Genomic DNA, 25685 nt, shown 5'->3' with positions numbered 1-25685 from the left:
TATTAAAATGTCTCAATGGGCACCCATGCATATTCAGGAAGCTCAAATGAAAGAACATAGTTAAAAATAACCTAATTTATGTAGCATTAAACTATTTCTAATAGAGTGCTTCCATGTCGAAGTTTCTAAGTATCAGATGTAATTTTCAAGGAACTGTTATGATTCCTAGGATAATTTCTGTTGCTTCTCATAGAATATAAAGGCTAGGAAGGAACAGCATAAATAGGAACAGCAGGAGACAAACTTCAAAATACTATCACAAACTCTCCATGCTATCTAGAACCTCTTAAAATAGAAAGCTGTCAGTTTAGATACAATTTTGAAAATATTCAGACATTTTCTACTACTTCAATATTTTGCATCAGTGGCTAATATTTTGTCCTTACATTAGTTGTTGATGTGTTTTCAAGAAAATTCCAACTTATGGTGAAGGATTTTCTCAGCAAGATTTAGGATTGTATCACACCAGCCTGCACTCTTGCCATGATTGCATTAGTGTGTGGAATAGAACATTTAACATCCATTATTGCACCGTGCTGCCTTGGAAATCTGTGGTCCTGTGCTCAGTCTTCTGCACAGCCTGTGCTCAGTCTTCTGCACAGCCCAACAGACCTTGCTTTATATAATTATTTTTATCTTACTACAATTTTGCAATTTTAGTAATATTTTTGAACAATAGAAATAAAAAAGAAAAAAAGGAAAACAGCTTTGGAAATAGCAAGAGCGCAAGACAAGATGAGGTAAACAATGCCAGCTGACAGCATGTGATTGGTGATATATTGGAACTGAAGCGAAAGGGACCTATTTCATTGCTAGTTACAACTTGGAAGGTGGAGAGAGGACTCGTGGAAGAGGAGAAGGGATCAGGAGAGTTAGACATAAAGGGAAAACACTCAGGTCACTCAAACGATCTAACCCTATGACTGTTGCACACTGGGAGGCACTCCTCACTCTTCAGCACTAAAGTGTTGTTGCCAACAATTCAGAGACTTGCCATTTGCTGTTCACATGCCTTTAAATTACGGTAACCTATAGTGAAAGGCTTTCTTGGCAAGATTTATTCAGAAGAAATTTGCACTGTCATTTTGCCCACATTACTCAGTGGGATTTCCATAGCTGAGCAGAGATTCAAACTCTGGCCTCTCAGAGTTCTAGTTCAACACTCAAACCACAATGGAACACTGCCCCCTAAATTAGATAAAATACCTGCTGTGCCCATTGAATAGTGTGCTATTTCTTCCTTGCTTTTCCATTTTAATTCAACAGACAGCGAGCATGACTTTAAGATCAAGTCCTTCTCACTAACATGCTCTCTTCCCTTGCCTGGTTTCTATCACATCTGATAAAGGGATCTGGGGTTTTGAAAGCTTGCATAGATTTTTGTGCTCCTTTGGTTAGCCTAATAAATACATCTCTACATGTGAAAATGTGTATTATGTCCAGTGTTGAATTTTGCATGTCTTGAAAAATAAAGTTTAGCCATTCTACACTACCCTATTTATTTTCTATTGACTTGCTTCACTGGATCTACAATAAAATTGTTTGCAACCATTACAATATAATGACTGCCTAAAGACTTTCTGCTCTCTGCCTACAAAGAAATCTATTCTAACACCACGGGATAGATGCAGTATTGGGAGTGGTTTGGGTCTTATTTTTAAGGGATACGTATTACTTTGTATTGCATTTTCTGTTTTCAGCAAGCCTAAAGACCATTACACCATGATGGTTCTCCATTGAAGTTTGGTACAGCACAATAAGAATGTGACTTTAAATCCAGTCAATTTACCTGTTTGCCTTGCCTGGTTCTTTGAATCTCTAGCTTGGTGAAAGAAACTAGAGATCTTAAAACTCTGCATAATACTTTTGGTTGGCCTTAAAAAAGTATTATCACTATACAGATTTTTGAATTGTCCTCAAACCATACTTCACCTGGAATTCCTGGTGAACCAGCATCCCCTCTATTTCCCTGTCGTCCAGGCTCTCCTATCAGTCCTGGCTGACCTGGTGATCCTTTTTCTCCTTTCTGTCCTCTTTCTCCTGGTAGACCAGCATCGCCCTAGCAAGTTATCAATGAAATAGCACATCACAGTAAATATGAGGCAATCATATTAAGCAGAAGGTGATGTCACTGAATATATATCCAGTTTTCTGTACCTTAGGTCCTGGGTTTCCTGGGGGCCCAGTTCCAGGACAGGCTGCTTCTCCTTTATCTCCTGGCATTCCAGGTGTGCCAGGTGACCCTGGTAGACCTGATGATCCAGGCAAACCTGGAGAACCTCGCTCACCTCTTATACCTGAAGTGATATAAACATTGCTCTCAAACTGGATATTTGTAGACTGTTTATTCAACAACAAAAACTGCATGACCAAATCTAACAAAAAAAATTAAGCCATGCAATTCTTAAAAGTTATGAGTTGTGCTTTACAATGTGTCCCCTATTTCCATTTCTTGCACTCAATCAACCTAAATAAAACCATTACACACCAGAATGATATTAATTCATTTGTAAAAATCATGCCTATCTTGTGACCTATACATTCATAAATGTGGGTTCTTGGAGGAAATCCTCAGTTCTTTGTAGTGGTCCAGCCATCAGAGTTCATATAATAACAGTTATCAGCCCTTATGTACAGATAGTTATGCTTCACTTTCTGCAGTTAATGCAGATTAACAACACATTTTAAGAGATTTATATAAGGAAACTAAATTATGAAAAAGGTGAAGGATATGTTTGTTCATTGTTCTTTGGCCTTCCTATATTATTACTAAATTAAGTACTGCCCCATGTCATAATTAACAACAAAAACAGCAGTGTTGTACCTTTTTTTACTCATAAACACATCAGCCATTTACCCTGGCTACCCCTCTGATGTCTATTCAGACAATTAGTGATATCACCTGGCACTCCCATGTCTCCTCTGTCTCCTGGGGGTCCTGGTAACCCTGGTCTGCCAAGGACTCCTGGAAGTCCCTTCCCCCCTTTGGGACCTGAAAGTATAAATCAACATCAATAATGCAGAGGGACAGGGGCGGGGGAGCTGCCCTCCATTAAAATTAACTAAGATATTTATCATGTAAGATCCACTTTATGCTATTTTTAAAGATTGTATAAAAAGAATCAGAACATCAATTTTCTCTACAGCCTATACTATTGTTGCTTCTACACTTGGCGGTTTCAGCTTCTCTACATCAGCTAGTATAGTGGTTAATTCTACTGGAATACAGCAATAATCCAATTTTGCAGGTGGTGTAGCGATGGGACAACTACACGATCCTGTTGAACCAATTTTTTTTGCATTAGCTAACTGTTGTCTTCCAAGTAATGAGATATGATTGAATCATTTCATTATGATTCAGGGTCCATCCAAATAGCTGGTAGAGTTTATAGGATATATACCTGTTGGGGCTGGTGTTCCTGGTATGCCATTAAGACCTGCACATCCTTGTGCACCTTGCTCCCCTTTTTCTCCTTTGAGTCCCATTCTTCCTGGAAATCCTATAGCAACAATGGGATGGATTAACTAAAAACAAGTATCAGTGACACGAATTACAATGAAAACCAGTATTAATATAATTCTAACCCACAAATAATAGGGGGGGGGGGTTTCTATTGGAACGGGGAACCTGGCATATCATCCCCTATATGTATGTAAGTACTTGCGGTTTATGTCATATTTGAGCACAGAAGCTGATGCACAGAGTGTTTCAATATGATGGACTCAATCAATATTACAATTTCACAAAAAGTTACAAATAGTTTAACGAGTTACTAAGTTTTATTAACCATTTTGAGCCAGAAACAAATCTAAAAAATAACTCCGCAAATGGAGAATATTAAGCCACCTTGCGAATGACTGAAGCTAGGGGCTGTTTGTGTGCTGGAAGAGGCATCTAGCAGTAATCATTTGAAACTCTATGCCCCACCTTTTCAAGGGGCATAGAGTTTCATTCATGGACGGTTTGTGGTTGCAGAGATATAGGGATTTCAAATCATGCCTATCTTTTTGAAACACCCTGTACATATTCATTGTACATGTAATCTTTTAAGACATTAGAACACTTCTTTTGAGAATGAGAATGCAAATAGGTACTTCCTAAAAATCAAGAAGATATATGTCACTTGAAGAATAACTGTTCCTGACTACTTCTGAAAAATAACTTTCTTAGGTCTCATTGTGAATATCAACCATTCATGTCTGGTCTTACTTGAATTTATAATATGACATTCTATTTCCATAGGAGTAGCTATAATTATTTTAGTAGTAGTACCTACCTTTAGCTCCCCTGTCTCCTTTATCTCCGGAATGCATAATGGACTCTGATATTCCAGGGAAGCCTTTATCCCCTGGCTCACCTTTCTCCCCTGAAGAGCCCTTTCTTCCTTTTAGTCCTGAAAAGCCAGGAGAACCTGTAGTTGAAAAACAAAACAAAATAATGCTAGCAATTGCCAGGGGGAAAAGAGCCATACTTTGTAAGCATCTTAAATCTTTTCCCTCCATAAAAAGATGGAAGAATTCTGACAACTTGATTTCCTACCCTGATAAGGAAACTCAATGACACAATAACCAAGAGGCTGAAATCACAACATGCATCTATATTTCACATGTACAAAGGTTTCTTCTCTGTTAAGGGATGGATGTAGTCTTATATAAGCATGCTCTTAATCCCAGACAGCTAAAGAAGAAAGCAATCCAAGATGGGAACCAGAATGAACATGAAAGCAAAATGAAACCCACCAGACTGAGAAGCTTGATTTGACATGAAAACATTTAGATTTCATCTTAAGAACAAGAGCATACAAAACTGGTATGTTTACACATGTAATTTTGCACTCAGTTTGCATACATGATAGCTAGTTAAGGTAGCCAATGTATAACTTACCCCTTATTCCAGGGATACCTGGATTTCCAGGGACACCAGATAATCCAGGATTACCTACAGGACCCATGAGGCCCATTTCTCCTCTTGGACCTGTAGAAAATAACCAGAACTGAATGATGTATTTTTCATCTAATGGATTTAAATTACAAGAAAAGTGAATTCAATTAAATATTAGGAAGAATATTGTGATTGTAAGAACTATTCAGATAGTGGAATAGACTGTTGCCAAGGGTGCTGTGCTCTCTATTGTTGGAAGTTTTTAAACAGGAAGTAAACAGTCATATGATGGATTAGAGACATTGGAAGAGATTATCTTTGGGATGGTTCCTTTCAGTTCTATGATACTATAATCCAAGAACTGCCTTAATTTAACATTACTGGTTACATTGTAGACTTTGCATAGAACATAATAGCAAAGGGTATGCAATATGCATAGTATGCTGTCACTTGCATTCTTCAGGGAGCACTTACCTGGTATACCTGGCACTCCTGGTCTGCCAGGCTGCCCCTTATTGCCAGGTGGCCCATCATTTCCTTGTGGGCCAGGGATTCCAGGCAGCCCAAATTGTCCTGGAAACCCTGGGATGTCTAATCCTGGGATTCCTGGGTCTCCTTTGGCTCCTATTGCTCCTCGGCCTCCTAAAATAACACAGAAAAAAGAACCTAAGTGAAAGATATTTCAAGAAACCCAATTTAAAGATTATGTTCAAAGAACAAACAAAATATTTAAATGAAATGGTTGGTACTCCTAAATGTTATATTTCTCTGCATCATTTTGTTTTAATTTTGTTAGTAAAATAAAATAGATTTTATAAAAGGCAGAGAAAAGGAAGATGTTAAGGTCTGATTATTAGGCCCACATGTTCATTATTTATCTTGCTTATTATGTCTGTTGTATGTTGTTTGTTGTTGTTGTTATGTGTTTTCATGTTGACCCTAGCTCATAATGACACTCTTATAGGAACTTCTTGTCAAGAGTTCTCCAAAGTAGGTTGGCCATTGTGTACCTCAAAGATTGAGACAGTGTGACTTGTCCAAAATTACCCAGTGGGAGCCCCCGGTGGTGCAATTGATTAAACCCTTGTGCTGGCAGGACTGCTGACCGACAGGTCGGCTGTTCGAATCTGGGGAGCGGGGTGAGCTCCCATCTGTAACCTCCAGCTTCCCATGTGGGGACATGAGAAAAGCCTCACACAGGATGGTAAAACATCCTGTGTGAGGCAGTGTCCTTGCAGATGACCAATTCTCTCACACCAGAACCAACTTGCGGTTTTTCAAGTCACTCCTGACACACAAAAAACCCAGTGGGCCATGACTGAGCAGGGATTTGAATTCTGGTCTGCTGGAGTTCATCCCAGTATTCAAACCACTATACCATGCTGGCTTAGGGATAACATATTATCTGCAGTTCTTACCTGGTGGACCTACTACTCCACATGGACCTGGTGGTCCTGGTAAGCCAACAAGACAGTCTCCCATTTTTCCTGGAACACCTTTTTCTCCTGGAACTCCAGGGGATCCAGGCTCTCCTACAAGAAACATTAATCACATGAAGCTAATATGACATTCATTTTTTAAAAGTGGCTTTCTCTCATACCTATATACCCCAACCACCAACATATATCTCACAAATACATCCACTTCACACAGATCACTGAACTGTAAATATGGCATTTAAAACCCATTATACAGAACCCTCAACTGGCCAATGCTAACATAAAAAAAATTAACAAGACCACTGCTGGATTACACCAAGGGTTATTAAATCCAGCATTTTGTTCTCACAAAAGTGGCCAACTTCCAAACAGAATGTAAGTACAACAGCACCATTCTGATCATACTCTTCAGCATCTAGCATTAAGAGATGTATACTGTTTCTGATATTAGAGAAAACATATAGGTAAAGGTAAAGGTTTCCCCTGATGTTAAGTCCAGTCGTGTTCGACTCTGGAGGTTGGTGCTCATCTCCATTTCTAAGACGAAGAGCCAGTGTTGTCCATAGACACCCCCAAGGTCATGTGGATGGCATGACTGCATGGAGCGCCGTTACCTTCCCGCTGGAGCGGTACTTATTGATCTACTCACATTGGCATGTTTTCGAACTGCTAGGTTGGCAGGAGAAAACATATAGTCTTTAATAATTTACAAAAATGCTTAATCTCCACTTACATCCATCCACATTGGTGCTGATAAACTGTAAATACATTCTGAAGGTTAACTATGCATTGCATGAAGGGGTACTTCCCTTTCTCTGTCTTGAATCTCTTACTATTTAGCTCTATTGATTGAAAGAAGCACAACTGGAGAAATTACACTGTGTTATTAGTATCTCATGGAGTTTGGTTCCATGACTCTCTGTGGATATCAAAATCCACAAAGAGTCAAGACTCATTATATATAATGGTGTTGTAAAACGGTGTCCCTTAAATCAAGACAGAGCAAAATCAAGACTGGTTTTTAAGAACTTGGCTGGTTGAATCTGTGCATATAAAATCATGACTATATAAACTGTAGCCTTTAAGAACAGTCTCAGGGGCAGGGATTTGGCTTATGATATAATGAACAACAAACTATTTTTCAAATGCATTTTCCATTCCATGAAATCAAAGTGGGGATGCTCTACCTCTTGGACCATCAGCACCATCTTGACCTTGTTGACCTGGAGGTCCTTGGAGACCTGGGAATCCTCTTTCACCTTTCTCACCTGGCATTCCCTCTTCACCTGGTGAACCCAATCTTCCCTGAGCTCCAGGAATAAATGGGCCTGGTTCACCCTAAAATGCAAGCAATAAAAATGTGATCTCTGAAATGCTGAAGGGAAAAAAATCCACTTTCAATTTTCCTTTCATCTTTTTACCTCCTTCCTTTCAGGTGGGAGATACAAGTTTAGCATTGTACTTATCTATCTCCTCATATTTGAAAATTCTTGTTTCTTCTTTGGACCATGGATAAGTTTGCATACATACATGCTACAAAGGAAAACTCTTAAATTACTTATCTAGGATTTAATAATTCTATCCTTATATGTATACAGGTTTGATAGACGAATGCTGAATAAATGGCCAAAATCCAATTGTTATACTCAGATAGACTACACCTGTTGAATCAATTCATGAGTAGCTTGATTCAGGTGCATACAAGTAAAACATTTCTCCAATGTTCAAGATTAAATTTAATAAAATAAATGCTGTTATTTTCATGTGAGCAATATACTTCTCATTTACTGATATACTGCAACTGCAACCTAACCCAGAAAATGTAGATATTATGAACTACTAATATAGAGAAGTTACCTAAAATTGCAAAACTATATTCTTCTAGATGTTGTAAAGTCTGCTCAGTTATAAATTAACTTATGATCATATTTTAGTGTCTGAATTTAATACTCAAGAGAGATGTGGAAAATTACTGGGGAAAACTTTATTTAAATTAATATATCTTTCCCTTGCTTGATTTCAACAATGTTTTATGTTGCCTTGATTTAAACCAGTCCATCCTGAATTGTGGACACATTTACCTGGATGTAAGGTGGAACACACATAAGATAATGGAATTTTCTAGCACTTTGTTATTCCTCAGAAAAGCTGCCCCACTTTTCAACACATTATATAAAATTTACATGATGTAGAAATAGTTTTGCAGATTTAATGTCTACTGATATTTTAAAAATATGAGTTCATAACTAGGAGAGCTAGATGCAGATGTCAAGAAGGAATGCTCGTGATCATTGTCAGTTTAGAGTTGGAGAAAAGCAAAATAAATTTAGTCACAGACCTACAGACACTGCTTAAACAGGTTTAATTTTTCCTTTTGGGGACCATTAAACTTTTGGCTATGTAGTAAACCTCCTGAATTCAGTGACAGCTGTTGTCAAACCAACCTTTTCTCCTGAAATTCCAGGTCTTCCAGGCAAGCCTGGTTCTCCTAATGTTCCTGGACATCCTGGTGGTCCTGTAGACCCTTGAAGACCTTTATCTCCTACCAAAAAACCCAAACAACCATTAAGTTATAGGCCTTCATTGAGTTATGATGTTTCTCCATGTATTTGCTGAGGTGGTCATATTTTTCTTATTAATTAATAGTTTGACACACAAACCAATATGATATTTGTTCAGTTCCAGGAAACTGCCTCAAGTAGAAAATTATGGAGTTCCTTTCGTTATATTATTGCTAACTAAAAGAAGAATTTCTTCCATAATGAAACATTAACTGTGTCCATCTTTGACCAGATATGCAGTCTGGAACTTGAAACTACTGGCAGCACACAATTCCTATCTCCCATGTTTTCTAGTCTATTTTTTCCTATATAACTAACAATTCCAGGCTGGTTCTCACGTCGAGGTGCATTATTAAATTGTACACATACTTTGTTACTTTGCTTTCAGCTCTCTCACTCTCCTCCCTTTTAAGTAACAAAAGACAAATAAATTATGGTACCTTTCAAACCAGGATAGCCAGGAAATCCAATCTGTACTAAGCCTGGGTCACCGTCTGGTCCTGGGAGGCCTGGATCACCACGCTGTCCTCTGGATCCAACACTACCTGTCAAATAACACACATTAGTCCTGGCAGGTATCAGATGTAGAGGGAAAGAATATTTAAAAATATTCAGAAAATAACCAAAAAGCATATTTTTAAAATGTTGATAAACCCTGACAAGAAAAATCCTGGACTGACAAGAATCTTTGCAATAAAGGACTAATTCTGGATATAATTTGCATCTAGAACAGCATGACAAAAATATTTCAACACAGAAATGCTTTAATTGGAAATTTGTATAAGAAACAGCATTTTCTGCACAGGAATCAATACTTCGCACAGATATATTATTTTCCATGCAATTTTTGGCACAGAAAATACTGTAACTAGAAATGTATTTTTCATAAGATTCACAGATGGTTGATTTGTATAGAAACAGCATATTATACACAGAAAGCAGCATTTCCAGTCAGAAAATGCTGTGATTTTTTTGCATAGAACAAGCACATGCAAATCCCGCCTTTGAAAACTACACAGATCAAACGTTTGCTGAAACTGCTCATTACTATTTCCAAGAAGAAACTTAGGCCCCTTCCACACAGCTGTATAAAATCTCACATTATCAGCTCTGAACTGGGTTATATGGCAGTGTGGACTCAAATATCCCAGTTCAAAGCAGATATTGTAGATTATCTGCCTTGATATTCTGAGTTATATGGCTGTGCCCAGAGAAACTTTCAAAAATACTCTCTAGTTGGTTTTGGATAAAATTTAAGCTAAAAGTTATTCAGGAATGGTTTCAAACTATGCCTTTTCAAACTGAAAAAAAATTGTGCATGCCAGGGTGGGCAACTGCTCAGAGTTAGGGGCAAATTTCTCCATACACACTCTGATAGGCCAAACCATCATGTTTCAGAGCATCTGAAATGACGTATTATCTTCTGATGCTCTTTTGGCTGGGGTTTGGCCAATTCCTTTGTTTTAGAGTTTGGGGGAAGTGATTTGGTAGGCTCTGGAGATTAAAGGAAGAAAACTGCCACATTTTCAGGGCTTTTTTTTTTTTTTTAGATTGAGGTTGGTTTTGGGGGAACGGGGACAAAATGCCTGAAAATTTTCATCCCATTAAGAAAAGTAGGGATTTTGGATGCTTTGGAGGTGGGTCTGGATTACATATAGAGGTCCCAAGAGCTGCATATAGTCCATGGACCACAATTTGGTGACCCTTGGTCTATGTCAGTGCTTCTCAACCCATGGGTCCCCAGGTGTTTTGGCCTACAACTCCCAGAAACCCTAGCCAGTTTACCAGCTGTTAGAATTTCTGGGAGTTGAATGCCAAAACATCTGGGGACCCACAGGTTTAGAACCACTGGTCTATGTACTTTGCTTATGGAGAAATACCCGGTCTATTATCTTTCTGCTTATAAGCAGGTGCCTGCAAATTCATTTGCCTTTGCTTCTCAGTATCAAAATATATATGACCCAGTTTCTGTTATGTCTTGTACTCCTTTGAGCTGTGCCTTTGGATAGCAGTCAATACATGGTTGATTTAAGCATGTCAAGTTGCAGCCCTTTCTTTTCATGCAGTATTTTAGATATTGCTTAGCTTTATCTGAAAAAGTAGATCTTACCTCTTACACCTTGTAGACCAGGTCTGCCAGCTGGACCTTGAAGCCCAGGTGCTCCAGGAATTGCAATCACCATGCCAGGATCGCCTTTAGGACCTAGAAAGTGAAGAGCAACAACTATATATAGCAATGCTGTTAATTTTAAAGAAAAAAATGATGCTTGCTAGTATTATACATTTAGGATTATTTTAGTTTTATTAGTTTCAGTAAAGGCGAATTGGTTGTGGATCTTATACATACCAAAATATACCCAATGCAATAACTCTATTCCTCCAGGTCAGTAATCAGATGGCCAACCAAATGCATGAATCAGTAGTCAAAGTATCAAAAATTAGAGCTGTAGTGCCTTCAGGAACCTAACTGGGAGTGCTAATCTAACCTTGATCTTTTCCTCTTAGCTTATGAGAAAACCTCATTGGCATCAACATGAGTGAAGACATTCAATGGCACTAGGAGCCTAGTCAGGCTGTACAAGTTATTACACCCCATAATGCTGGTAAATAGAAAACCAATACATTGTAATCTGTAAGAAAATGTCTCTTTGTGTGTGTTTTTCTGTCTGTCAGGGGCAGCCAGAAGAACCAATTGTAACATTGTGCCCGACAATTCAAAATTTGACAAGAGTGGTTTTAGCTATAATCCAAATTTTACTGTCTAGTTTCAAATTAAACTCCAAATTTGGGAAGAGAAGAGCACTAGAAGCAAAAGTCAGAAAAACAGTAATGCATCAGGAAATTGAACTAGATATCTTAATATCTTGGTTATCGTTCAAATCGAATTTCTCGCTAAAAACCAAATAGGGGGCTTCCTAGATAAAGAAGGTGGCCTGCTATAATTCATCAGGACATTGTAATGGATATTTCAACATTTAATATTCACCAGAATGTGTTTGGTTATCACTCACATTCCTGTGGACAGTTCCAAGTCAAAATTAGGGCTAATGAATCATAACAATCCCACAGAAATGGGACTGTTGTGATTAATTAGGAAATAACTGTTTTGAAGTGCTTTTACTGCTGCTAACATCAATAAGTTTAAAAAAATAACCGGGGGGGGGGGGGAATACCTTGCAAAATCAATTTTCTTCCTAAATCCAATCATCCTTCAGGATCCTTTTGCAAGGCAGACATAATGATAGAGCATTCCCCCTTCAATCTTCACAGATGCTTTAAAAATCTTTTAACCCACTCACTCCCACTTTGAACAACAGAATTCATTTAGTTTCAGGTTTAAATGGTGGGGATATAGCTGCAGGTTGAAAGTCTTAGGAAGTAGCAATTCCGTGTCCTCTCCCTCCGTCTACCGCCACACACATTACCAACTTTGTAAAATTGAAATAAGTTACTGTGGAAATTTGCTTGGTCCCTAGGGCCTCTTCCACACAGTTGAATAAAATCCCACGTTTTCTGCTTTGATATGACAGTGTGAACTCAGATAGCCTAGCTCAAAGCAGATGTGGGATTTTCTGCCTTGATATTCTGGGTTATATGGCAGTGTGGAAGAACCCTGGGAGTGTCCAAGAGAGGAAATTCAAGATTGATGAGTTTATCACATAAGACAAGCAAATCACAAATACAACAGGACAACAGTGGCCTTGCCTTGAAATGAACACATGTCATTTCTTTCCTGCTGTTCCCCCATGAGGAGACACCTGGAAAAGGTTTTGTTTTTGATTTACAAAAGGAGAATACAATACTAATGAATTATTTGTGTTTGTAAAAGAAATACTTTCCAGGCTATTTCCCACCAGCAGTGTGGCATGAAAGGAGTAAGTCCAAGGTAAAGACACTGCTGTCCTGCTGTAATTGTGATTTATTTGCTTCGTGTGATAAACTCCTGAATATTGCTTCTGAAATCAGAGCTCTAAGGGCCCTTCCACACAGCCATATAACCAAGAATATCAAGGCAAAAATTCCACAATATCTGCTTTGAACTGGATTATCTGAGTCCAAACTGCCATATATTCCAGTTCAAAGCAGAAAATGTGGGATTTTATTCAGATGTATGGAAGGGGCCATAGACCTCCGGGAAGGATTTTCACACATTCTCATCATCTGTTCCTTAGATTAGGATTGCTTTTATAGGTTTAAATTGTCTAGTTTGGATAGATGTTAACTGCCTTGAGTCTCTATAAGGAGAAAAGTGGGATATAAATAATAATAATAATAATAATAATAATAATAATAATAATAATAATAATAATAATGGCATCATCATCATCAACAACAATAAATATACTAACTGGAAAGATTATCTAAAAAGGTGGTAATATGAGCAAAGGTAATAAACTGTGATACATAAAGGGTAACGAAATATACATGACAAGTCAGCAGTGAAGCTCTTTGTTTTATGGCACATCACATTTTCTAGTGACATTTAACAAGGACAATTGCATTTTCTATCACCTCTGCTTTCAAATCTACTACAAACATCATAGGCAAATGTTTTCCAACTAAAATACGATTCTACTCACCACTTGTTCCAGGCAACCCAGACGGCCCAGGATCTCCTTGAGTGCCTTGAGAGCCTTTCAATCCTTGTGGTCCGTATCCTGGTGGCCCAGATAGCCCTACTTCTCCAGGAAGACCTGGGCTACCAGATGATCCTTGTGGACCTCTGTCTCCTTTTGGACCATCAGATCCCTAAGAATAATGCATAAAACAGTGCTTAATATTCATTTATTTGGATCCCAGAGTAGTAGCACATGATAGTTTCTTTCATCAGGGAAGTGTTTTGTTGCAACCTGGTGAAGGGTTGCAGTGTGAATTTTAGAGGTAAAACACTAAAGATAGGGGGTGTTACCATCTGAGTTTGCATATATGTCCTATTGCATCTGGTGTGTGTGTGTGTGTGTGTGTGTGTGTGTGTGTGTGTATATATATATATATATATGTATAAACTTGCATTGTACAGGTTTTAAAGACACAAACAACAAGAAAACATAGCACACAAGATTCAGTATGATGGGTTATTTTGATTTTGCAGTTTGCAGAAGTGTGAGGCATACATGTGAATTAAAACAATACACACATTACTTTGGAATGAAATCATCCACAGCTTTTGTTGGTTATAACTGAGATTAGTCAGCCAACAGCAGATCACTACCCTCCCAGCCTAACTGCTGGAGGAAGCATGAAGTTAAGGAAAGTGATTGATCCTGTCTCCTGGAACCCAGGCCAAGACACACATAACCCTGCTCCTGAGTTGGGGATGTTCCTAAATGTTTCAAACACTTTGCTGCCCAACTGGAACAGCAATGACTCATTTTCCTGCATTCATCTGTTTCTGGATGCACTGAAAATAATGGCAATCAATTTATTTCAAGACAGAGAATCACAGAAACAAAAGACAGTCCCTAAACCACTTCTTTCCATTGCATGAATATACACTAACAAGAGAGAGAGAAAATAAATGAGCGTGGTTCTGAAATAACTACACTGGTGAACACACGTTTTGGAGCCTCATATGTTAGCCCTATTTCTGTGTGTACTTGACCTGCTGATTCCAAAAATGGCACCAGTTTTCTCTATCAGCTCTAGTTTTTGAGATACAGAATATATGTCATCTCCCAGTTGTCATCTGCTCACCCACAGAAAATCATGGTGGTCATATCTAAGAAACTAGAGCTTATAGGTCTATCCAAGCAATATTCAGAATCAGTTCCCCAAATAGTCCCAGGAACAAGCCTAAAAATCAATACACCGATATATGTTTTGTTAGGCTGTGTTATTAATGAACATAGCATGGACCAACCTGTGCTCCTACAGAACCTCTTGTGCCTTTCAATCCAGGTTCTCCTGGTAAGCCATCCATTCCCCTTTCTCCAGAAGTTCCTCTGAGACCTGCTTCTCCTCTGTCTCCTCTTGGACCTTCTGGATCCACATAGGCTGGAACACCTTTTGACCCCTTACGACCTTGGTTTCCTTGAATACCTGGAAGTCCCTAGGTCAAATATTGTTAAAACCTGTGATAGGTACAGCAGAATCAATAGACTTAAGTGTGGGCAAAATAATACTTCCCAAATTCTAGATTCTCCAATTTGTTTTGCCTCTCTGTTTTGTTAATTGCAATAACTCCTAGTCCATTTCAGGACCTGATTTAAATTTTTAACATTTTTAAACCACAATGCCTTAGGAACAATTTACCTGAAAAACCACTTTCACATAAATGTACCTATCTGAACATTAAGACCTTTTTGTGCTCAGCTCAGATATCACCATATTTCAGAAAGGATTATTTTTTGTTTCGGCACTCTAAAGGTGGGAAAGCCTTCCTAGTGAATTTTCAAAAAAATAGCTTATTATATGTTCTTGTTTGCATTCCCTCCAACATTTCCCAGATGAAAACTGGGACACGTGTGGCCTGGCCAAGCAACATCAGGCGGCAAAGGTTATTCACAATGAAGAGCACTAAATTTAGGATAAGCCACAGCAGTTGTCTTTTGTCTAAGCATACTGAGAAATGAAGATTCAGCCCTGCACTTTCCTCTTCCACTTACTAAATTGGACAGAAATTACCTTTGCATTTTGTACTCAGTCTGCAGCAACTGAAGTAAGCAGAAAACAAAGGTGGAAAGGGGGAAGAGGAGAGAATAATTGGGACATTTTAAAGGTATCTTAAAAAGTGGAATGATAGAGGATGAACTGGGATTGTCCTTGCCAAATTTGAACCTTTGGAGATTATGGGATTAAATTAATGTGCTGTAGAGTGGTGGCTCTTAGTTTATAATTTATGTTTTAATTCTGTTTTCTATAGTATTTGATTTGTGAGCTGCCAAGAGAACCTCAATTATAGAATTATGGAATTTGCATGATCCCGCCCATTGCCTATCCCATAACCCTTTTCGATTCTTTACTATGGAACACAGCAAACTGATCAGCAACTGAACATACTGGAAGGGTTTAGGGAGAATTCATCATTATTTATAGGAGTTGTAGGTACTGGGATGTATAGTTCACCTGCAATCTGAGAGCACTCTGAAATCCACCAACGATAGACCCAATGACCAGCAAAAATATACTGGAGGTCTTTGGAGGGATTTATAGGAGTTGTAGTTCACCTACATTCAGAGCGCACTATGAACCCAAACAATGATGGATCTGGACCCAACTTGGCATGCATATCTGATATGCCCAAATTTGAATACTGGTGGGTTTTGAGAGGAACTGGCCTGGACATTTGGAGTTGTAGGTACGGGATGTATAGTTCACTTGCAATCAATGAGCACTCTGAACTCCACCTAGGATGGAATTGGACCAAACTTGGCACACAGAGGCCCCATTACCAGAAAAAAATACTGGAGGTCTTTGGGGAAAATTCACTTCGATTTGAGGGAGTTGTAATTCACCTACATCCAGAGAGCTCTGTGAACCCAAACACCGATAGATCTGGAGCAAATTTGATAACATATCTGATATGTCAAAACATGATTATTTGAGGGGTTTTGGGGCAGGGGGGACTGACCTTCCTTTCTTGAAGCTATAGTTCACCCACAACCAGAGAAACTGTGACTTCCATTGATGAGGGACCTGGTCCAAACTTGTCACACAGAACCCTCATGACTAACTCAACTTACTGGAGGGGTTTGAGGGGACTGACTCACCATAGTGAGAGCTGTAGTTTACTCTACATCCAGAGAGCACACGGAACCCTGCTGATGATGCATCGAGAGTAAACTTGCCCAACATAACAAACTTGTGGAAACTGGTGGAATTTCTTGGGGTTAACCTGGCATGATGTCAGTTGTAGTTAACCCACAACCTTTTGCATTTTGTACAATTTAAAAATTGACTTTTTCAAATAACCCGGGCAAGGCTAGTTACATATAAAACATAAAAGCAATTTCTCTGGAAACTTACTTGAATTCCAGGAGGCCCCGGCTGCCCAGGTGATCCTTGGGATCCTTTAGGTCCAATCATTCCTACTACACCTGTAATGGTAACACTATGATTTCGGTGACATGGCTTGGGAAAACAGGTTAAAGTAACCAAGGAACTACTACTGTTATTTGTAGGGTTTAAACTAACCTTACATCAACCCTAGTGAACCGCTGTTTCAAACAGATGACACCAAATTGATATTGAAAGAAAAAAAATTAAAGGCTGCTTCCAAGGATATGAGTGTATTTCATCTTTTTCATTTCTAGCTTGCTATGGCTATAATAAGCATGCTGCCAACTATAAACATGTTCTTGAAAGGTATTCATACTAGAAAATTACATATTTTTTCCAAGTTGCTCCAGCATAATATAGCAATTTAATATGACCCCATCCCCACCCTGCATCCATAAATTCGATGTTTTTATTTTTGACACTTCACAGAAATCGTTGTGGGCTGTTTCTAGTCCTCCAGTGCAATTCTTATGGTATACTTTCAGCCCAGGTATAATTAAGATATAGAGATACCACAGTTTCAGGTATCATGGAGGATCTTGAAACTTAATATCCTATGAATACAGGAATTCTATTGTAACTGTTTATGTGTATCAGTGTATTTTCTTTTTTAAAACACCTGATATTCTTTTATTTATACAGGCAATGAACTTCTCTCCTTCCTCCGCTGTCTCTAGGTATTGATGACTGCCTTAAGGAGTTCATAATCTTTTTCAAGTGTAATTTCTTAGTTATTTTACCTGCTTTTCTGCATGTTATCATTCTGTCACTAACATAATGTAGAGGTAGGGGCAGAGAAGGAGGGAAATGGAAATGAGCAACAATGATAGTGTGTCTACTTCCACATTTCCCTTTGTGTTAAAATTTTTTAAAATGAGGGCTTTGTTTCTCATTTGTTTCTGCATTAGAAATTGTTTATATAGATAGATGTCCTCCCTTTTTCACATACCCCTCTAAAGATCACTAAACAAGTAGCCAATTCTTCAATAAATAATGTTGTTCTGACTGCTGAAGTATTCTTTACTGCCTGTCCTGAAACTATTGCCAATCAACTTTAACGCAGGACATACTGGCATCATAACACAGGATTATAGGACTGGAATGTAAAGCACATACATATATGCTTTACAATCTACTTATTGATAGACTCTACCAGTTAGTGTAAAATATGAAAGATGCTTTCAATTGGAGAACTTCACTCACTTCCTGGTTCATTTCCAAATATCGACATATTTTAGTAAATTTTGAGACTGCCATTATTTTTTACCTTTAACTCCTTGCAGACCTTCTGCCCCAGGAGTACCAGGAAGGCCAGGTGGTCCCGTAGTATAGGTACATTGGTTACATGGACCTGCTTGTTCACCTGTAATAAAAATATTCCTGTTTTAAAAATATTTCCACCGAGAAACACTCCAACTTTTCTTCCTAAAAGACCTGGCATTCTGAATAGGGTTCAACTGCCTGAGAGATTCCTGTCAAGTAAACAAACCACCTTTTCACCTCTTCATTTTATCCCTCTATTCCAGACATAGTCCCACCATTTCTCTTCCTCTTCATTATCTTCCTTATAAATTCCAAAGGGTAGCAGGCAACCTAGAACAAGCCAGCCATCTTGTTGTAAATGGTGCCGTTCTTCCAATTCTAATTCTTCTCTTCAAAATGTCCTGTTTCATTCTATCAGATAGAGGAAGTGCCACTTCATTTCCTGATGAATTCTAACATCTGAAAATACCTAATTTATTTCAGTGTAAGAATAATTGTAGTGCTGATCAGGAAGTCTATGGAATCTAACCATAACGAGGGAAGGATAAGTAATGAATTAATGTTTAACAACTCAATGTATTACCCCGCCCCCAAATCCCACCACAAGCTCTGACTGCTACTCATCACTTGATGTTAATGGTATGTTGAATTTGGGATTTAGTTCCAACTTTGAATGGTAAGGTGTTCTATTTGGGGGACATGGTTAAAAACTATGGGTAGCCTGTTTAAAGTTCAGAGCAGATTCAGCACTTCACCAACATTGGAGACAGTAGCTGCCACTGCTACACAGATTTGCACTTTGTGGAGGAAACAATTCTCAGTAATACTGCTGAAAATGCTACAGACCATGCTGCTCTTGGATATACAGATCTCTGGATGAAAGCTAATCAGGTTCAATTGCTCTTAGCCTGATGAAAAAGAAGTACAGCTTGTCTTCTGTACCTACAAGGTGATTTCTGGACTCATCGCAGATTCCAAAACCAATGGATGATGAAATTCAATTAGGCTGGATAAAGACTGAGGGTCTGTGAAGTGGGAGTAGATGGGAATTTGCCTCAGGCACTATGCTTATATTCCTGCCATTTCATTGATCCTCAGTCTCTGTCCAAACTCATCTCTTTCTCCAGTGTTGTATCATTCATTTGTTACTTGTATTGTGTTTTGAATTTGTGGTTGGGTTGAATCCATAGATCTGGGGACCAGGAATTTGAAGGGCAAACTAAATAGTCTTGATGGAATCTGTCTTACTAACAACTTGATCCATGGTAAGGTTTTTGTCTGCTGCCTTGGTAGACACAAATTTTACAGGTCTAGAACATTGAATCACAGGCAAAACAACTGACCCTTTTCTCCATTATCTCCTGATAGGCCAGGAGGCCCCACGCACCCCTGGATTCCTGCAGTTCCTTCTGGGCCTCTTTCAAAAGTTATTATACCTGTTTAAAAGTGAGATGGGGATTGGGGAAACAGAGTTATACATGTTGCTCACAAAAAGCAACAATAACCATTAAGAGTTTGTTTAGGACATCTCTTTTCACCATTTGTGGAGCTTGTTTCCATCTGAGCAACTTTTACAGAAATCAAAAATACCGTATGTACTGAGGGTATGCATTCTTTTGCTATACAATGCAGTTTTCCAAGTCTTGTAATCAAAATGATTAGATACATCTTGATAGCTTTGATCAGTACATAATGTTCTACTTCTGGCCAACAATGTCACTTAGAACCCATATCTCCATATATATATATATTTAGATATATATTTTGGAAACAAGCTCCACATTTGCAGAGATAGAATTAATTACCTCAAAACAAGTAACAGCTCCCATAACATGTGAAGCATTTTGAATTCCAATTTAGGGGGAAATCAAGCTGTTATTATTATTATTATTATTATTATTATTATTATTATTATTATTATTATTATCAACACAATGTTGTATGGCACAGCAAACAAGATAGATATGCTGGATTTCGTTTCGCAAAACCACAAGTCGAACACTTCCCAAGTGTCTAGGACTGTGTGATGTATTTTCTGATGATGTGTGCAGATTCCAGTAGGGTGGCCTTTTGCAGTTGGCACAACCAAGAGCACCTAACCCATTAGCATTATGGAGAATCAAACCCAAATGAAGTCTATACTGGCTCGGTCGTCGCCCAGGATAAAAAGGACCGCGGTGGATGCTGCTGATTCTGGACATCCATAGACAAGTGGGCTACGGAATCATCAAAACCCAAATGAACAGTCAGAGAAGTGGCAAAAATATACAATGCCAGAAAACCGCACAATTATTATTATTATTATTATTATTATTATTATTATTATTATTATTATTATTATTATTATTATTTGCATCTATATCTTGGCTTACTAAGATGAGATATGATAATCTGAACCAGATCAATCATTCACTCTAAAACCGATAGTATAAGCATAGATGAAAATAGGACATGGGCCTGTAAGTGGATTAACATGTGATAAAATGTCACCATATTTCTTGTTTGGTTTTTTTTTGCAAGGAACCCAGTAATGGTAGTCATGGAGTGGCAATGGGGTTGCAGCTCTTCCCTAGAAGAGTTCCAGTGCAATCACTCCAGAGTAGCACTTGTATGCCCTGATAACGTTCTCCCTATGTATGCAAGCAATAACACATTCCACAGATATATATACACTCCACTTGCTTCACTGCCAACAGAACCTCTGAAGATGCCAGCCACAGATGCAGGTGAAATGGCAGAAGATAATGCTAGTGAAACATGGCCATACAGCCCAAAAAACTCACAGCAACCCAGTGATTCTGGCCATGAAAGCCTTTGACAAGGCAATAACACAGTTGTTCTGTTCTTACCAGGTTGTCCCGAAAGACCTGGAGATCCTGCTGGGCCAGGCAGTCCTGGCATTCCAGGAGGTCCAGGTGGTCCAATAGCATTCATGCCAGGTTGTCCTCTGTCTCCCTTTTTTCCTCTGACACCTGGCGAGCCTGGTAAACCTCTTGGCCCAGGTCTTGAAATACCTAATGCAAGATTTGATGGCTTACTTAATTACTTACTTCAGGGATTGACACCCTTACATCATCATCATCATCATCGTCATTATTAATACCCCACTGTTAGTTAACATGGTTGTGATGTGTTAAAACTATTTTACATCTATTGTTCTGTTTGGTGTATCACTGCTTTCAATCTATTTTGGAAGCCTTTTATTTCAACAAAAACACAGTGACATAAAAAGAAATTCCACTGAAAAATTAGGAAGTACTTCTTTCCTCTTAGAACTGTTCAAGATCCTTGCAATGCCTTCCAAATCTCAGATTCCATGATTCTAGAAGAATATTTTCAAAACACAATAATGGTATGCTATCAGTAATAGTCATCTCACTGGGATATTTTTTTTCATTGTAGTACAATACATACCTGGCCTACCAATGGCACCATCGGGACCCCGTGGTCCTGCAAAAACAACATATTAATTACAGTTTATGTTAATATTTCAGGTTTTCACTTGTAATTCTTCTTTCCTTAGCAGTGCAAATGCTCTTCAAACTAACAGTTTTTTTTTAAACCAAACTATTTAAAAAGATTTTATAGAAAGGTTGAGCCTTCTTTTTTTGGAAACCTCAAATCCTTCAAAACCTGAAATGTGTTGCCACCAGTAGCTAATTTTTGCCTTCAAACAGGCAAGTGTTGCATTTTTGCTTGTCTGTCTAGGTTAGTGGTTCCCAAACTTTTTTTTAACCAGGAACCACTTGTCCAGAGACCACTTTGGCCAGGGACGCTCTTCAATATTAGTAACAAAAAGATTACAAATAAGTTTTTGGTCAACTTTAGATTCAGTTTGTTTATTTGGGGTGCTTATTCAGAAAATTGCATTGGATAGACCACATCAGCTCTAGTTTCTGATATAGAACATATGCTATCCAGTAGTTGCCATCTGCTTGCTCACAAGAAAACCGTATTTAATAATCTAGAGCTGATGTGGTATATCCAATGCAATTTTCTGAATAACTGCAGGAACAGACCTAAAAATGAAGACATCAAGGCACCCCCGCTTCCAGGTGCCACATGGAACAGCTCCGCTCAAGGGGACGGAGGAGGAGAAGCAGCAGCCAGGAGGCTTGTTGTCCCACCTTTCATGGGTAGTCAACCTCTCGCCTCCCAACATCCCCATAGTAACGGTTAGGATGCAGATCATATTTTAGTTCTTGGGGACCATTGGTTATCCACGGACCACAGGTTGGGAACCACTGGTTTAGGTAGTCTGTGAAACTGTTTCATCTAAATCTATTTCATTTTGAAGACTCTGTTACCCTATCTATGTGAGCCTACCCATGTGTTGAGATCCTTTGGGATATGCCCAAAAGTCATGTCCATAGTGGGACCTGAGCATCCATAGACTTTTGTTCCCATGGGATGTTCTGGAATCAAACCCTAGAGTATACCAAGGGCCTTCTGTAACAGTTTAGGGCTGGATAACCTTTGGCCTCCTTTATAGTCTGAAACTCTCAAAAGTCCTATTCAAGTTGGTCAATTTTAAGACACTGTAGGACTTTTTGTCCAAAACATTTACAAGAACAAAGATTCCTTAACCTTTGCACCCCTACCTCCTCAATCTCATCATTTTCCTCAGATGCTTTTTTCAGGTGTAGCAAATTCCTACTGTTCTATTTTAATCTGTTGATGGTCACTCACCTGGTGCTCCAGGTTCGCCTTTAAGTCCTGGCAGTCCTATGTAGCCCTTATTTCCTTTTTCACCAGGCATTTCATCGTAATACTCTATCTTAAATAAAAAGAAGAACAGAAAGGGGGAAAGGGAGAGGGGAAAAACAACAACAACAATGAAGAGAATGGCACTGCAGCCTATACTAAAACCACAGAGCACATATATTATAACTATATGGTGATTCATTTTTCACACTCAATATTCCAACATGTTCTAAATTCCAACACATTCTTAAATATGCTTTCTTTACCTGAATTGCTTCCCAGGTAAAGAAAACAATCAAAGAACAAGCCAACCTTAAATGTAATTTAGCTGCATGTGGTTAGAAGCACTCTCTCACATAAATCAGCACTTTGTTAGTGTATATTTAGTATTAATTTTAATACGTTTAACATCAAATATTGAGGCACACTTACTAGACCCTGATTTCCTTGCCGACCAGGATCACCTTTTCTTCCCTGTGTTAGAAAATGGAAACTGATTTTGTTGAAAAAAGTATGACAAATTGGGTAACTGTTCAAATCTATCAAGAAGATTAAAGTTATTGTTAGATGTTAAATCATTGACTACTATATTTTGCAAATAATCAAATAAGCGCATATTGTCAATAAAAAACCTAATTTAAATTTGAATAACATTTACACATTTCTGCCTTGATTAGTGTTTTGTCTCAGGCACTATCTGTAATTTCCAATATCTTTTGGGATTCCTTTTGCATTTCCATTTCCCCTCCCTTAGAAATTAAACTTTTCAACGAGTTACTAAAATCCGTTCCAGTAATCAAACTGGCACCACCTTAATTTCGATGGATCAGTGTTATGGAATCCTAGGAATTATAGCTTGATCAGGAACCAGCATTTTTTGGAAGAAAAATTCTTGTAAAACTACAGCTTTCATGATTCCATAGCATTGAGCCAAGGTGGTTAAAGTGAGCTCAAATTGCATTACTTCTACAGTGTAGATACACCCTGAGTATGTTATCAAAAAATGGGACCCCCTCGAAAGTATGGATTCAATGCAAGCTCAATATGATTAAGACATGACATTTATTTTTATTTTTATACTTTGCAATTCCAGGAAAGCAGCTTCCCTCTGTCCCGCCATTCACCCTACTTTAATTGACCCTGTCATGGAAGGCTGACTGACTGCACACCACAGAGACATTAACATGTCCCCCTGTGAATAAGGGAAGGAGAAACTGTGATTCTTTAACTTGTATAAATTGGACTGAAGAATTAATCCTATCATGGACTGTTTTCCATATTGCCACCTTCATTCTGGAGTCTCTCTCCACACGGACATCTCCCTCCAGGGCGGATCTTTAACGGACTCAAAGCTTCAAACAGCTGTTAATTTTTCTCACCACGGAGGAATGCCAATCAATGATGACATTAAAGGGAATCCCCAGCTAATGGGAGCCTGGATCCCAGATGTACCAATTTTCAGTCAATCACAGTCTGATGCAGGTGATCTGAATAGGAGTCAAAAGTGTATAAATATGTTCTGTATTTTGGTTTGGGCATGTTGGATCTTTTGAGAGTGCAGGCTCCTTTTTGACATTTTTTTTCTGGCTGGAAAGAATAAACCTTGTTCTTGTTGCCTTCAAACTTGGTTTGGTTTTTGGAGTAGCAAAGCGTGCTGGGCTCCAAACCCCAACCTGCGATCCTAGCAGATAGCTGAAATCGATTGAGTGTATGACAATGTACTTTTCAACAGTGTAGCCAAAAAAACCCCAAAAAAAAACACCCCACAATGTACAAAAACAAAAATAGAGTTTTACCTTGAGACCATCTTTCCCAGGCAATCCTGGGAAACCCTGCTCTCCTTTTTCTCCCTACAGGGACATAATGTATATTATATTGTGATTAGCACTTCCATCAAGCAAGATTGCAACAATGATGATTATTTGCAATGTTCTCCTGGAAAACCATCAACAATCCCATTAGGAACTGAGGTAAATTGAAATGTTTTCTATCACATTTGGCTTAAATCCATTCACTATCTCAAAGGGATTTACAAAAGTGTTACTATTCCATTTATGAGCTTACTTTAGTTGTGACTACCAGTTGAGGCAAGCCATGTTGTTGCTGTTGGCCTTCAAGTCATTTCCAAATTATGGTGACCCTAAAGTAAACCTATTACAAGGTTATCTTGGCAAGATTTGTTCAAAGGAGGCTGTTTTTGCCTCCTCTGAGGCTGAAATAGTGAGACTTGACTAAGTTCACCCAATAGATTTCCATGGCCAAGTGGCGAATTGAACACTGGCACCTAGAGTCATAGTTCAATGTTCAAACAACTACATCATGTTCAGAAAGACATATGAGGCCATGTTTGGTGAGGCAGTAGCATTTTTTTTGGCACAGAAGGCTAAAGACCTTGTAAAATTACAGCTTGCAGGATCTCATAATAATCAACCAGGGCAGTTAAAGTAGTGACAAACTATATTTTATACTTTTTGTTCTGTATAATATAAGCCAGTTAAAATATTTTCATATTACCTGTAAACCGGGAGGACCAGAAGGGCCATCTCTTCCAGGCCTACCCTGATACATAAAACAAGAAATTAAAAGGGAAAGCAGTAACTTAATATTAAATGAATCACTGAATAAGATTGTTAATAATGTCTATATTATTGTGTGCCTTTAACTAACTTAAACTGAATTTTCTGTAACCCACTAAAGTTTTCACAATGCCATCTTCCAACTCTTCAGAGATGAGGCACATATGACCAAGCAAATGTGTAGTGTGGTCAAGATAACAAAAATATTGATCAGAATGAATAAACAAGCTTTTAGAAGCAGCAGAAGTTTGCTTCTGATTGA

At 38.4% G+C, this 25685-nt stretch overlaps 1 protein-coding gene across 1 annotated transcript in view; it reads right to left on the bottom strand.

The window, feature by feature from the left end:
* col4a3 (collagen type IV alpha 3 chain) overlaps positions 1–25685 on the bottom strand; it is a 107104-nt gene that overhangs the window by 25250 nt on the left and 56169 nt on the right. The window contains exons 16-38 of the mRNA XM_008106255.3: positions 25362–25406; positions 24644–24697; positions 23280–23321; positions 22833–22920; positions 21558–21593; positions 20993–21157; positions 19487–19579; positions 18148–18243; positions 16848–16918; positions 14743–14931; positions 13463–13631; positions 10993–11085; positions 9323–9427; positions 8766–8863; positions 7509–7659; positions 6301–6414; positions 5357–5524; positions 4886–4975; positions 4278–4412; positions 3402–3500; positions 2903–2992; positions 2158–2297; positions 1933–2059 (exon numbers count right to left, since the gene is read on the bottom strand). Coding sequence (XP_008104462.1) covers positions 1933–2059; positions 2158–2297; positions 2903–2992; positions 3402–3500; positions 4278–4412; positions 4886–4975; positions 5357–5524; positions 6301–6414; positions 7509–7659; positions 8766–8863; positions 9323–9427; positions 10993–11085; positions 13463–13631; positions 14743–14931; positions 16848–16918; positions 18148–18243; positions 19487–19579; positions 20993–21157; positions 21558–21593; positions 22833–22920; positions 23280–23321; positions 24644–24697; positions 25362–25406 — 2458 coding nt within the window. The remainder of the gene's footprint in view (positions 1–1932; positions 2060–2157; positions 2298–2902; positions 2993–3401; positions 3501–4277; positions 4413–4885; positions 4976–5356; positions 5525–6300; positions 6415–7508; positions 7660–8765; positions 8864–9322; positions 9428–10992; positions 11086–13462; positions 13632–14742; positions 14932–16847; positions 16919–18147; positions 18244–19486; positions 19580–20992; positions 21158–21557; positions 21594–22832; positions 22921–23279; positions 23322–24643; positions 24698–25361; positions 25407–25685) is intronic.

This window comes from Anolis carolinensis, chromosome 3 (assembly GCF_035594765.1).
Source record: "Anolis carolinensis isolate JA03-04 chromosome 3, rAnoCar3.1.pri, whole genome shotgun sequence".
Lineage (NCBI taxonomy): Eukaryota > Metazoa > Chordata > Lepidosauria > Squamata > Dactyloidae > Anolis > Anolis carolinensis.
The sequence above is the reverse complement of the archived record's forward strand: the minus strand, read 5'-3'. Positions and strand labels throughout refer to the sequence as shown.